This window comes from Andrena cerasifolii, chromosome 9, assembly GCF_050908995.1.
Source record: "Andrena cerasifolii isolate SP2316 chromosome 9, iyAndCera1_principal, whole genome shotgun sequence".
Classification (NCBI taxonomy): Eukaryota; Metazoa; Arthropoda; class Insecta; order Hymenoptera; family Andrenidae; genus Andrena; species Andrena cerasifolii.
The window spans coordinates 9,748,894-9,762,607 of NC_135126.1; the positions used below are offsets into that span (position 1 = coordinate 9,748,894).

The 13,714-nt window shown below is 47.8% G+C and overlaps 1 protein-coding gene and 1 long non-coding RNA gene across 4 annotated transcripts; one reads left to right on the forward strand and one right to left on the reverse strand.

The window, feature by feature from the left end:
- Positions 1–550: 550 nt before the first annotated feature.
- LOC143373022 (protein lethal(2)essential for life) lies at positions 551–13,013 on the forward strand. Of its 3 annotated transcripts, XM_076819785.1 has the most exons (5): positions 551–692; positions 2,821–3,072; positions 7,637–7,858; positions 9,680–9,781; positions 13,002–13,013. In XM_076819785.1, the coding sequence occupies exons 2-4, from the start codon at positions 2,821–2,823 to the stop codon at positions 9,779–9,781; spliced, it is 576 nt and encodes a 191-aa protein (XP_076675900.1). In that variant the 5' UTR covers positions 551–692; the 3' UTR covers positions 13,002–13,013. The 3 variants fall into 3 exon arrangements, with proteins under 3 accessions (XP_076675900.1, XP_076675898.1, XP_076675899.1); XM_076819783.1 differs by lacking the exon at positions 13,002–13,013 and having other exon boundaries at positions 9,680–9,920; XM_076819784.1 differs by lacking the exons at positions 551–692; positions 13,002–13,013 and adding an exon at positions 709–849 and having other exon boundaries at positions 9,680–9,920.
- On the reverse strand, positions 7,596–11,672 carry LOC143373025 (uncharacterized). Its single transcript, XR_013086410.1, has 4 exons — positions 11,658–11,672; positions 10,360–11,245; positions 9,467–9,591; positions 7,596–8,094 (listed from the first exon to the last, which is right to left on the reverse strand). It is a non-coding gene; the product is annotated as an uncharacterized LOC143373025 (long non-coding RNA).
- Positions 13,014–13,714: the final 701 nt, after the last annotated feature.

The following is a 13,714-nucleotide window of genomic DNA, read 5'->3' on the forward strand; positions in this document are numbered from 1 at the left end:
GACGCGTACGCGCGCCTTTACCGGAGCCCCAAAGGTTCCTCGGGGCGCGCACGCTCGGAAAGCTCGCTCCCATCGAAGCGGGGGAGGATATGCGAAGATGTGACTGCCAGTAGAATAATCACGAGGTGTTAAAACACTAAACACTGACACCGATCAGAACGTGCGACATATATTGTATAATAGAACCGTGCTGTCTGGCCTATAGCGGCTTTCGTGCTCGCTTGTACAAACGGAAGCTGCGCGGGGACACCGTTTCCGTCGAAGATCCCAGTTGTCCAGCGGAATGCAACGCCTCCTCGGATCTAGGGGAGGGGGCCGAGAGCACTCAGCGTGCCAAATTTATCTCAAAACAGTGAATCACGCTCGCGTATGCTCGCACGAAAATCCTGCCCCACCTTCGAACATTCATCGGCCGCGTATTTTTGGACGAAATGACGGTGAAACGTCACGCGGCCCATCGTGGGAGCATTCGGAGGATCCTGAACGCTGGGGTGCCTCGAGATCCGTGGGCGTCGCGACGCTATAACCCGCGGCGCGCCTATTTAAACGTCTCGCGTTTCCGCGGCTGAATCAGATAGTCGACTATCGTCGCGTATCCCTGAGTCGTGTGCCCTGCTCGTTTTGCCTACCAGCGCGAAGTGGTGTTCCTCCCTCGAGTCGTCGAAACGTCGTCAACGTTCCCGAGAAACACGGTAACGGTTAGCACTGATCCCGGGCACGTCGCTGGTGTTTCCAGTTCTCGTGAATCGGTCGGTGTGTCCTTGGCTCTCTCGTCAGGCGAAACGAAAAAGAAACGCGCGACGACCAATTTGTGCGAAGTAGTAACCTAAAGTAGTGGGGTCCTAAGCGGTACTTAAAGACTAAGTAGTACAACGATACTACCTACACGTTCTTCCCCTTAACCCATTACCCATTCGCTCCCGTAACCTCCGAACGCGATCGAAAAATCTTAGAAACCTAGAAACGGTCCTTGCCATTCCCTTCTCAAAATTCTTCAAGTTTTAGTATATTCGTTTCTCTGTTCTTCCGCCTGGGCGCGAATCTGATGGACTTCGACGCGCAACGCAACCCCTGAATTAGACTCCAAAGCTCCTCCCAATCTTCCATCTACGACGCGTTATGCGATATGCTTCCCCCCCTCGCTAAACTCTAGCGTAGCGTTTACGTATGTTACGTCTTCTCTCGTGGTTTATCCGTAGCGTTGATAGCACTGGAAACTTAGTGGACTAAAGTTATTGTTAAACACGGTATCGTCAAGAAGCATGACTTTTTTTTTTAACAGCTAAAGGTCCATTTAGCGTAGAACGATATCATTTTTCTTTCTTTCTCAATTGGACGCGTTCGATTACTCCTCGTCTTTTAAATCCTCAAACTTTCATGGTCTCCTCGCGTTCTTTTCTCGCACTCTGAGTTCTTCCGAGGTATCTGTCACTTAGGTTTCGGTAAGTAGAATAGAGATTATATTAGACGGCCGAGGAGCGCTACTGCCAGCGCTCGTTCGACTCGCTAAGTAGTGTTTTTGTTCTCCATGGTAGATCCTCTGTGGGCGTACCCTAATCGAGGTGCCTTATTATCGTGTTTCCCTAAACCTAGCTCCCCTATCACGTGTAATTTAAAAGCTACCGCGAGTTAACAATGCGTAAGTCGATGGAAAAGGTGCGACACGTCGATTCGACGCGCGCCATCCTTTGCCGAAGACACACATCCACATCTTCTCCCTTTTCCCCTGATCGTCTCAGACGGTTTTTCATCTAATCCTATAGTAACGCGTTGTTCCTATTCTTGGGCGCCTACGGAACTCAAACTTTCTTCACGTTTCTCGTCTGTTTTCTGATAATTACTCGAGGGATCGCCCTCTGTCGTTTTTCTGTTGAAATTTTGCTCCCCGGTTAGTCGGATGTCTTCTATTTCTGGATCGTCGTGCGTCGTGGGTTCGAATGGTCGCGTAAAAGGCACGACGATAGACACGGTGCGATGTTCCTGTCGATTTCTGATCAACCCTCGTGTATCGTTCGCGCGGATGAGGAATTTTAATCGTTCGATAAAGATTTAACGAATCGGAATTCTCGTGTCCCACCCCCTGAAGGCAATAGTGTTCTACGAGATATCTCTACGACTAGCCTCCTAATTAACCTTGTCGTGCATACGAGTAAAGATAGTTAATATATTGTCGATGGATGCGCTCGAGGAAACGCGTAAACAATGCAGGGGTAGTGTTACATGTATGTATAGTTCTTTCCGAGTCGTTTATAGTGTCCCTAGCAATTTCCTTGTCGATTAACATTCTCGTGCGTGTTACGTGCGTAATTACAGCAAGAACTTTCCGTGGTGTCTCAGCGATAAATCTTTCCGCATCGGTTATTTCCTGTTCTCGCGGATCGTCTGTCCTCCCGCTCTTTACATCCGTCGCTCTCGAAGAGGATATCTATTCTCCACGTCAGGGTGTATCCGTTTCCTCGAAATAGATCTGCGGTTTCGCGTCCCTCGCAAGCAACGGCTTGACGCGCAGAGTGTCGCGGCCTGTTCGCCCGCCCGTGAGTTCAAAAAGATCTTGAGGACCTAGCGATGCTTATTAAACTTAGCCTAACTCCCTTAAATCGCCGAACTTCCGTCGCCGTAAAGACTAAGGCGCTTTCGCGCCGTACACATTTAATTACGAGGATGCGGTCTCTCCGTCGCGCGTTGCCAATCTTCCTCCAACTGACACTTAATTCCGCTCGCACCTTAACCCTCGCGTATCCTGATCACCGAGCCTGAACGAGACGCAAGGACCCGACCGATTTTTTACACGTCGCCGCCTTCCCTTTTCATGGCTGGCAGATGTCTGTGGTGCCGCTGATATTCCGCGACTGGTGGGACGATTTCGAGCGGCCGGTGTCGAGGCTGATGGATCAGCATTTCGCCAGGGGCCTCGACAGAGACGATCTGATATCCCGCTTCTCCGATCTCAACCTCGACAGACCTGCGCGCTCCATCTTCGGCAACAGGTACTACCGCCCGTGGAGGAACGCGACGCGCCAGCACTCGAGCGGATCTAGCACGATTCAGATCGACGGCAAGGACAACTTTCAGGTTGGTGGACTCGATCGTGGAAACGGGACCGTACGAGCTAATTGCGGGAGACGGCAGGCATCGGGTGGTGGTTCTAGCCACTCCTCGACGCTCGATCGCGCAACTGAACTTGCAAAGCCCTGAAAAAGGGCGACAGGTGCGCTCGCCTGTTTGGGAAGCCGACGCTGTTCTCGCGGACTTTCAGTTCGATCCAAAGAATGGGGCTGCATGGTGGCGGTTGATCTTTTTTCGCGATTCGCGTGAGACGCTTTAAATAGGAAGACAGTTGCTTATGGCTGTTCACCACGATTTTCGTAGGTTGCTTTGCTCTGGGGATCTTTTAAGATTGCGCCGTTGTTGCTGATTCGGAGAACAGCAAGCCATATCCATAGTTATCACTCGAAGGGACGAACCATATCTACTGTCAGCGAGGACAGTAGGTATGGTTGCGATCTACCTGCGGTTCGAGTGGTAACTATGGATATGGGGCCAAGGTTTGTTGATCTAGAAGACTGTGCTGCTAATAAAAATCTTTACCTACGATTTCACTGAAATTCCAGAGTCGTTTAGAATCGGAAATAGGTTGGCGAGAATCTGATTGCTGTTGCTGGTCTTACAAATCAATCGCGCCAATGGTTTCTTGAGTTTAGAATGAATTTAGAAGCGACAGGTGTATTCGAAGGATCTCAATCGATTCGTGCGCTGTTACTTATTTGCTTGCGATGGGTGTTTGTGCACTCGGTCGTTATTCAACTCGCCATCAATTCGAGGACTAAGCAAGTGACCTACGCGCATGCATCCGGCATGTATTAGGCGCGCCAGATTTTAACTGTTGCTCTGTGCGGCGATCTCGCATGCAGTCTTGTTGCAAAGCGTTTTATGCAAAGTTATTCCAATCAAGGAGGGGCAAATGGCAAGCCGTGTCTCGCATAGTGGGCTCGTACGCTGCCCCGGTCGTGAAACTTTTACGCGGCGTTACTGTGGGAGCCTTTTTTCAGCCAGTAGACGAAACGTGATCTCGAGTTTAAGACGTCGACAATTGTCAACGTCCCTCGTATAATTATCTCGACGATGTCGAGCCTGAGTATTCGACATTTATCACTAACGTTTATACGTTAAGGGTGCCATTACAGTGGAGAAAGCATCTGCTGCGGAATGCACTCACTCCTGCGGGATCCCACCGCCGTACGAGGGGGGTGAGATCCCGCGGAAGAGCAGATTCGAACGAAAACGCAAGGATTAGCTTGGCGTCAAGCTGTTGCAGAATCGAACCAGGCCCAAAGTAACGTAAAAACAATGATAAAAAAAAATGATCGATTTGTCCTCCCGCTCTCTCGATTGATTACAGCTCAAGCTTCATATCTCATTCGCTTGCCAAAGCAAATTACACTTAACGTGGCTGGGCTTCTCAAAGTCTCATGGAAGCTGCTTCTCGCGCGGTCTTGAGCGTCCAGGACGCTCCTGACAAGGAACTTTAGATCGAATTTTGACAAAAGACACCCCCTCGCTTCCGAGCAACTCCGCGCGCTTATGATTTCCTATATTCCCGATCAGTGGTGAATTTCGAATTTACGTCTCGTTCGTGTAATTCTATTTGGTAGCACGGTATTCGCAACGACCATCCCACAACTTTCTGTTTCATGGAACAGAAAGTTGTGGGATAGTCGTCTTTTTTACTGGTCGTCTAAGAAAATCCTACCAAGAGCTTGGTTTTCGAATTCCGAATCGAACCGGAACTGTGATGAACGGTCAGAAACTAATTATTGCCGAGCAAAGCGCCGCTGTATGCCAATGATACGAATTTGTTAATCAAAGTAGAGTTGCTGGGAGTCGAGGAGAAATTTTAATCGACGATGTATTCGATCAAACACAGCCTAGGAAAAACGTTTTTCAATGACGACAAATGAAAATTGTCGCGGGAGAAGCGAGCTTCCAAAATGATATGTTAAAAAACAAAAGGCACTATGTTCTACTCGCCTCTTTCGTTAAATAGTTTAAAATAAAAAGTCGCCTCTCTTTTTCGAACTACGTGTCGGCGTTGCCCAACTGCAACTGGATAAAACGCTTGGATTTATTAAAAGCCCCTCGGAGCCTGAAGTGCTACGCAAACTCGCGCCCCGGGGCACCTTCTGCTTCTAATGCGTGTGCACCGAAAACGCACGCGCTCGCTGGGAATTGCCGTTTGTAACTTAGTAACTCGGTAGGGATTTTTCCATTCTCTCTCAATCGACGAACGTGTACATCTGCCGCTAGAGCTGGCTCACAAATGTTCGAACAACTGCTGCGAGCGTTTATACTTGCCCATTAAGGATTTTCAAAGATTTCTTCCAAGTATCTGGTACACAGTGAGCGAAATGTTTGTTCCGCGATTCATGCTGTTATGCAATGGTGAGATATAAGACGGGCTGAGATAAGCTGAAGTGAAATATTGGGAATCAATAATCTCGTAAAAGCATTCGCAGGGGGGGAATATATATTAAGGGGTGCCGGGGAGAAAATGAAGATTAACCAAAGGAATAAACTTTCGGTGGAGGATCTAAAGTATATTACCGGAAAGCAAGGGTGTCAAGAAACGTCTTAAAAAACGAAACCGCTATAACGAAATCGGCCACGTGGCCATCGAAGCAATGACGGTTAGAACGAAAGGAACGGAATCGAGAAAGGGCAATAACTTAACAGACGGGCAGAACTAACGAAACGAACGAAAAAGCTGGAACACCTGAAGGCCCGAAAACCGATTTCTGTTTCTTCTGCCGCTGCTACTAGCGCTACGCCTACTGCCTCCCGCGGGCATATTCGTTTCGACTTGCATGATACGACGGGGTGGTGGCTTCTCTGTGGATCTTTTGCTCCGCTGTCGCGCCGGTTTAGATTCAGTGACGGTGCGCGGTGATCGCGTAGTAGCGGGAGGAATCGGCGGGGTCACGGGCTACTCTCGTGGGAGACCACCCTCCCCGAAGAGGGGGCGAACGGTGGTGTGATTTTACGATCAGGTCCCGAAAACTGTACACCCTTTTTTGGAAGCGAAACGAGCTGCGTGTATCCGGAAGAAATCATAGGAAAACGAAGCTAGAACTCGGATCGTACGCGGCTATGTCTCTCTGACGGACACGCGCTTCTACAGCGGAAACTCCTTCCCGGAAAAATCACAGTTTGCACCGGCTGTTTGCCATATACATTTGTCTCTTTCTTGCGACTCGCGGTGAGCCTTTTCTCTTTTTAAAATCAGTCGGTTCCGTACGAGTAGGTAGTCTGTTTTGTATAGAAAGCAAAGTGTGTGTGTGTGTCTGTGTGTGTGTGTGTCGCGGGAGCACCCCCACCCCAGAAACGGGGGAGCTGCTCTTTTTACCGGGGCTAAACGGCTCTTGAAACTTTCGGATCTCTGTTTTCGCTATATACAATATATATATATATTAATATAATCTCTATATAAAAATAAATGCTTCTCGAATCCTCAACGTTAAGATCATAGAAAAGGATTGAAATACGAAAATTTTCTGTACATAGAAAAGTGGAGGCGCGACGTTGATATATATATATATATATCTCTCTCACTCTTTCTCGCTCTCTTTCACTCTCTCTCTCTCTCTCTCTCTCTTTATATATGCAGCAGCACTCGAGATGTTAAGTATGCCTTGTTCTTAAAATGTGAACACAGATTCAATGGATGGTTAAAATTTTCTGGAACCGCTCGCCGCGCCCCAGGATCACGCGAGGATCACCCGGAGAACCGCGGTTCCCTCTCTCCAGCTGTTTCCCCCTTTCCTCTTGCCCCGCTGTGTGTTTGTTAAAGTGAAGCTGCTAACCACGAGATGAAACCACCATCAAACGAAGAGTACATTAGCAAACGCGCGACTACCCTCACCATATTCCTCGCGGTGGGATGCGTCACCTACTTGCATGTGTATGCTCGTCTTTTCTGTCGTCGAGAAAGATGGAACAGCGTCACACAAGTAGGTGGCAAGCCTGTCAGCTACATCTTACCGGTTCTCGCGGTTCCTCGCGGCCGCCGTTCGCCAATACCGGATTCTAAGCGATTGGCTGCATGAAAATTACCGGGCAGAAACTGAGACCGTTCGACGGAGGAAGGCACGCCGCCGTGCGTCTTTCCTACATCTCCCTTTAGACTCGCTCGCGATTAGAAGCCTGACCTAGCTTGGGACACCAAAGCCGGGCGACGGCAACTCCGGGGTAGTAGCTGGAGAGATCGAGACAGAGGTTCGCGGGGAGCTACGGGATTTTTTGCCAGTTGCCTTCGACCGTGGAGAGATCTTCCGCGGGGGAGAATCGGCGCGTTACCGGAAGCGGGCTAAGTGGCGGCGCGGAAGCAGGCGAAGCTGCCCTCGCCTGCCTGAGCTTGCCGGCTTAATACCGCGGGGGCTGTTCCTCGGTGGTTAAAACATTTTTGCGATATAACGGAGACGGTCGGTGGTGTACAGATGCGGCCAGGACACGATGTACGGGGTGGTTATCTCTCAACGGCTCGACCGTTTGCGGAGCATAGGCGTATTCTCTCGTGACAACGGGCATTAGACGTTGGTTCGTTTCGTTTTAAATTATGCTCGCTTTTCTGTGATCTGTGCAGGTAATACTGGAGGTTCAACAATTCTCGCCGGAGGAGATCACGGTGAAGACGACAGGTAACAACGTTATTGTCGAGGCCCGACACGAGGAGAGGCAAGACGAGCACGGTTTCGTCAGCAGACACTTCGTACGCAGATACGTCTTACCCCCATCTCACGATGTGATCAATGTTACCTCGAGCCTCTCTTCGGATGGTGTTCTAACTATCACGGCGCCCAAAAAGGTAAAGCTTCGGAAGGGGAGCCCCGCGAACCCGAAGATTCGCGCGTTGACGTCCCTCTTTCTAGCTTCTCAGTGTGTGTGTGTGTGTGAGAGAGATTTTTTTTGCCGTTGTTTTGCGCTCTTTTTCGATTCCCAAAAGTTCCGGGCGCCCCTCTTGCGGTAGTAGAGAATTCGTTTAGAGAGGATGGTGCCCGACGGGTATCATCGATCTCGATCAAACTACGAGTCTGCTCTAAACTATAAAACAGAACGTTCTACCTGTATTAAAAGATATTTAGCCGACGGATGAGGGACACTCGAGGAACTCCGACGCGTTCATCGACCTTAACGCCTCCATACCTCAATGAAACGATCTGTACCTTGGAACCCTCGACTCGAGTAGTGCGGCATAGAGCGAGGTTCTTATTAAATATATGTATATAGAGGCTTTGTATGGAGGAAATAAATAATTTTCAATCGGTTAAGATCGATAATGTTCGAACCAGCGAGTGTTCCTCATCGAGATATCAATCAATGGTCGCCGGTGTACTTTCCCCGATTCACTCAGCAGCGAGCAGACATCGTGAAAATACTCTCTACGAGCCGAACTTAAGGGGACATTCTACAGTCTCCGCCGAAAATTCGGCTACTTTTCGCTGATGGTTTTTATAATGAAATTAACACTTAACATTTTCGAACTTTTCGGGGTATATTGTACTATTCTTGAATTATTAGAAAAAACTTTGTTGTGTATTTATTTCATTTGTTTACATAAATATTTCGCAGTGAAGTTGGCGTCTTCAGAATTTCACCCCTTGCGGGCGGTTGAAATTTCAGACGACTGAAACATATTTTTAATTTGCGAGAGTATGGCTATCCCGCTTACCGCGAATATATTAACTTTTTCTTTAATATTTCCCCACTTTTTTATAGCAATTAAATAGAAAAGAAATGCCATTTTCGGTACTCTCGACTCTGATCAACCGCCATTTTAATAATTTCTGTACAAAATTGTTCTCTTACGGTATACCAGATAACCGTACTGCTGCGAATTAAAAATTTGTTTTTTTTATTTCCGATAATCCAGTCGAAAATTGGAACTGCCAGCAAGGGGTGAAATTCTGAAGACGCCAACTTCGCTGCGATATATTTATGTGAACAAATGAAATAAACAAACAACGAAGATTTTTTCTTGTATTTCAAGAGTGGTAGAATATACCCCCAAAGTTCGAAAACGTTAAGTGTTTATTTCATTATAAAAACCATCATTGAAATGTAGCCGAATTTTCGGCCGAGACTGTAGAATGTCACCTTAACGCAGAGACGCTAATAGCAACATTTATATCTGATATTATAAAGGCCAGAGTGGCGCTACGTTTTCTCTTTCACCTTCAAAAATTGTTTTAGAATTCATTGCGATCGATCTAAGCAACAGCTCTTGCAGAACTTGTACTCGATTTTCTTTCTTTTTTTTTGACGGAAGAGTGAAATTGCTAAATATTGAGTAGCGACACCGCGAGCCCTAATAATGCATCTAAATAACGGGTTAATGCTTAGATTTTTACGGGCACCTTATCGTACGTTAATATATAAAAGTATTAATTGTGTGTTCGGTTCGACGACCGCTTACCTAATGCATGCATCTCGAGGCGCTCTTCTCGAACTGTTCGAAAGGAGGCGAGGGAATTTCGAACTCTAGTCAGACCAAATAATCGTTGCGTACGGATTGTTCAAGCACCGACCCCGTAGGGCGCACTATAAAAATAGAAAAGCCTACCTCTTCATCTGTTTCGCAATACTATTACACTTCGGATGAACATTTGTCGTTTGGTTTCTTTTTCAGGGCGAAGCGCCCAGCGGGGGTGAACGGGTGATCGAGATCGTCAGGACTGGGGAGCCCGCGAGCAAATCGGTCAAAGTGGAGACCATAACCGAGCAAAACTAGCATCGTCCCGTCAGGGGATTTAATCTGTTAATCGTCTTATTTTATATTCGAATTTCTATGTACGCGTAGGTCAATACGTCTCAGTATTCGGTCGAATTTTGTAATGATACGGTAATATAAAATCGCAAGAGATCACAAATATATTAGTACTCTCCTTGAAATTATTACTTAAAATATGCATAAACATACGTTCGTAGAATCAAGCGGTTCACAAAGCTGAGCATATTCCCTGACAATTCCGTGTGAAAAATATACTCATCGATATTACTTCCACTTGACTATATCGACTTTACACTAATGCATCAGAAAACACAGTCAATTTACGGAATTTCTAATATCAAATTAAAAACAGAGTGTACCTTCTATCAGGATCAATTACAAAGCTTGAAACCATACTAAAAGCTTTCGAATTCAAAAGATCGGGAACGTCAGAGGCCATTGTAGCCTCGCATTGGGCTGCGCGAGTCCAGAGTGATAAAAATTAGCCGCAAGAATGTCGAAAAAGTACAGAGAAACCAAAGCACCAGGAGAAGAATAATTGAAATGTGAGAAAGAGGTAGGTGGTGAATAATACCCACGGTAAACTGTCGCGCTCCGCAGCGGTCCCTCTCGTCTACATTTTCACTTCCTGTTAGCCGTCGGCCCGTGGACAACGTAAAAGAAGCAAAAGGTGATGGTCACTGGTCGGTTGGGTCTTCGGGTGTTCGTCAGGTCCGAACTGAACGAAAGACTGTTTACGAATGCGCCGAGCTGTGCCGGCCGGTCCTCTTATATAGGCGCGCGTCGTCGCAGTGGCGAACCTTCGAGAACTGGCACGACCGGCCGACACCTAAATGCGCACATATCACCTCCCCTTCGTTTCGACGTGATTCCCACAGTTTCTCCCCCTCGTAACCGGCACCATCCTGATCCCCGTGTCAAGAACTGTCACTTCACGCGTCTCCTTTTTCAATTTCCACGCGTTCCCGGGGAAAAATTCCCGGAAAACCGAGTATTGATCGGGCCGGCAACGGTACGAGATTTCTGGCACGTTCTACCGCACGGTGCCCCACCATAGCCAGACCCACACTACCGCGACTTCCTCCTTCTCGCCCGGCCAGCGATGGAACGGTTGCACCCGTGTCGGTGAATGTGTACGTGGCGTGCCTGTGCCTCGTGGCTTTCGCATGTGTTCTTGTTTGTTTTGGTCGTTCGGCCGCGTCGGTGGAAAGGGCTGATTGCCGAGGGGCACGTAGTTTCTGGCATCAAGGGCACACCGAGGTCCTCCGAAACGCCGGCTCGCTTCTACGCGTCGCTTTCGGGAGCTGGACTCGAGAAGGTTCCCTCACGGATCGTTGCTCGTTAATTTTGTCCCGATGCGCCCGCAAAGGGCACGACTGTGTTTTTAGACGTCTCCTGCTGCGCGGAACTCTGTTTACCGCCGGCTGACCGATGGGAGAGGATTAACTCCGTCCTTGCAAGACGCTGCGAATGCGAGATAAGAATGTTTTTAATATTGTCACGGCTGAGAGAGAGAGAGAGAAGGAAACGCGACGGTGATACCAGCGGACGGTAACTAATCGTAGAGTACAGTGTAACTACTTAGAACACTCGAAATCGTTGAGCAGAACGATTTTACGAATGAACGTGCATATGTGCGATGCGAAGCTAATAATGTTTCGTGGCATTTCTTAGTAGATGTTAGTATCAAGTATTATTATGTAGAATCGTTGTTAATTAATAGAAAGATAATAGGCAAAGGTATAAGCTATATATATCTTCTGTCTAATCATGCCTATTACCTTTCTTTTTTTTATTACAAAAACAATGAAGCCTCTGTGCCATTTGCTCCTAGTCATACTCCAAGCCTGCTCTAATTGTCAATTCCAATTCAAACCTAGGTGAAGCTCCAGTCTCGGTCTGCATATCGCCCCGAAATCGGTGGTGTTCCTCGGTCGTTTTATTAACGAGAATAACAGCCCACCCGAGAAGTTATTTTCAGTGTTCTCTTTCGCGAGACACAATCCATTATGTAAAATAATCGCAGATCTACATCGAGTGGGGAATGGGTGACCGAAGGGACACGGATCTGCGACTCAACTTTTCCACCGGGAGCACGTGCCTCGCCAAGCTGCGCAGTTACCCAGAACACGTCCGTTTCCTTCCAACCGAAATCCATGAACAGCCTGGAGGAAAGGGGACCGCGTTATAATCTCAAGGTCACCGCGGAGGCGCGGTCATGATACTGATAAATGACGCAACTGTTGCCGCAACGTGTTTACAAATACGCCTGATGCAACGGGGTCAACATACCGCGAATAATGCAGTCCAACTGGGAAAGCCACCATCGTCATTTCCCCACTTTCTCTGCGCGCAGCCTGCAGGTAAAAGATTGTGGAAAAATTCGTGCCTTTGCGTTATACTTGGGATCTCAATAATCGCTTTACATTTCTGTGCAGATTGATATTCAGACTGGAACCTCCTTCCGGATCTTCTCCCTCGAACCTACATCTCTTCCTCTCGTTACATAAGAAAAACAAACACTGATTAGATTCCCTAAAATTCGAAATAAATAATACAACAGCTGTACCCAGCAACAGAGTGCTCCTTTCCACAGTGTTTTGGAGGCCACGCCTCGTTTTTGTTATTTTAAAGAAGACACGTTCCCCTCGAAGGGATTGGCATCTTCTGTGATCCCAGGTCTTCACGTGTCGTCGCAGCGGAACCACCGAAATTGCGTTGGTTCGCCACGGCGAAGGTTACATATTATTGCGCAACACGCGTTTCTCGCGACAGCTGCAGCTCTATCGATTTTCCTTGCCCATCTCCCTGCCGGCGTGCACGTATCCCCAGTGGAAGACGCAATTAATGCAATTTTGTCCGTGGGAAACGGGGGTTGCTTTCAAGATGCCCGACATCCGCCGGGAAACGGCGTCTTTGTGTGTTTATCCCAACGCACAATACGTAACTGGCCTAGCAGGCCACAGCCTTTGGGACGAGGGCGAGGGGCGAGTAGAAGAATGATGCGCAGATGCTTCGATGGCACAAAAGGAACGAAAATAGAATGGGCATGGTGGTTGACACGTTCGTAGACCAGCGTGAAACGAGTATCATCGACATCGCCAACATAATGGACGGGTATCTGGAGAAATTTAACCCTTTGTGTTCCAGCTAAACCTCCCTGGGGAAAACGAACCCTCGCGTCTTACTATATTCTGAGAGGTTTCGAAGCAACACTGGCTATCATCCGCGCTGTATTATTCCTCATCTTAAAGTTCTACACTTCGTAAACACTCATGGTTAAGCTGAGTAAGACCGTGGGTCAGAACTGAGCTGCGTAAATTAGAATCAAGCTGAGACTGAACAAAGAATTGCAGCCGTCTGAATTAATAATTAGAAGTGTAGTAGGCGCAGAATTGGAAACATTGTACAGGGCCCTAAGGGACTTTGGAGCAGCGAGGAGGATGTCAACACAGAGTAAGGTTTAGGAGAATCGCAGAATGCGCCTCCTCTAATTCACCACTTCATACAATTTTGAAGTATGAACTGATGGGCGCACTCGATGTGCTTACCCCGTAGAATCGAATACAGGAAATTTAGCGATGGACCGTTTGTGAGACAACGAGGTCAACGTTAAAGAATATAGAATCTGGGATGTAGGCGGGTATGCGCATCTTTGCACGGGTCGGCGCATCGTGGCATTTACAGCGTTCGTTTACCTCGCAACTCGTTTCAACGTCCACGGCTACGTAAGTTGCACTCTATCGGGCATTGTCACCTGCAGCCGACGTCGAGTACGCTACGAAGAAGAAAGAAACTGTTTATCCTCTTCCCTTGAAATGATACACAGAAACGAAGGCGCTTCGGGGAATGGTACAAAAGGAGCAAGGCTAAAATTGGAAAGAATGGACCTGGAGCACCACCCATCCCTGGGGCTCCAGAATGTTCTACGAA

Coding starts and splice junctions, on each gene's coding strand:
- LOC143373022 (XM_076819785.1), top strand. CDS start 2,821: ATGTCTGTGGTGCCGCTGATATTCCGCGACTGGTGGGACGATTTCGAG. Junction 3,073..7,636: donor ACGGCAAGGACAACTTTCAG/GTTGGTGGACTC, acceptor TGATCTGTGCAG/GTAATACTGGAGGTTCAACA. Junction 7,859..9,679: donor CTATCACGGCGCCCAAAAAG/GTAAAGCTTCGG, acceptor TTTCTTTTTCAG/GGCGAAGCGCCCAGCGGGGG.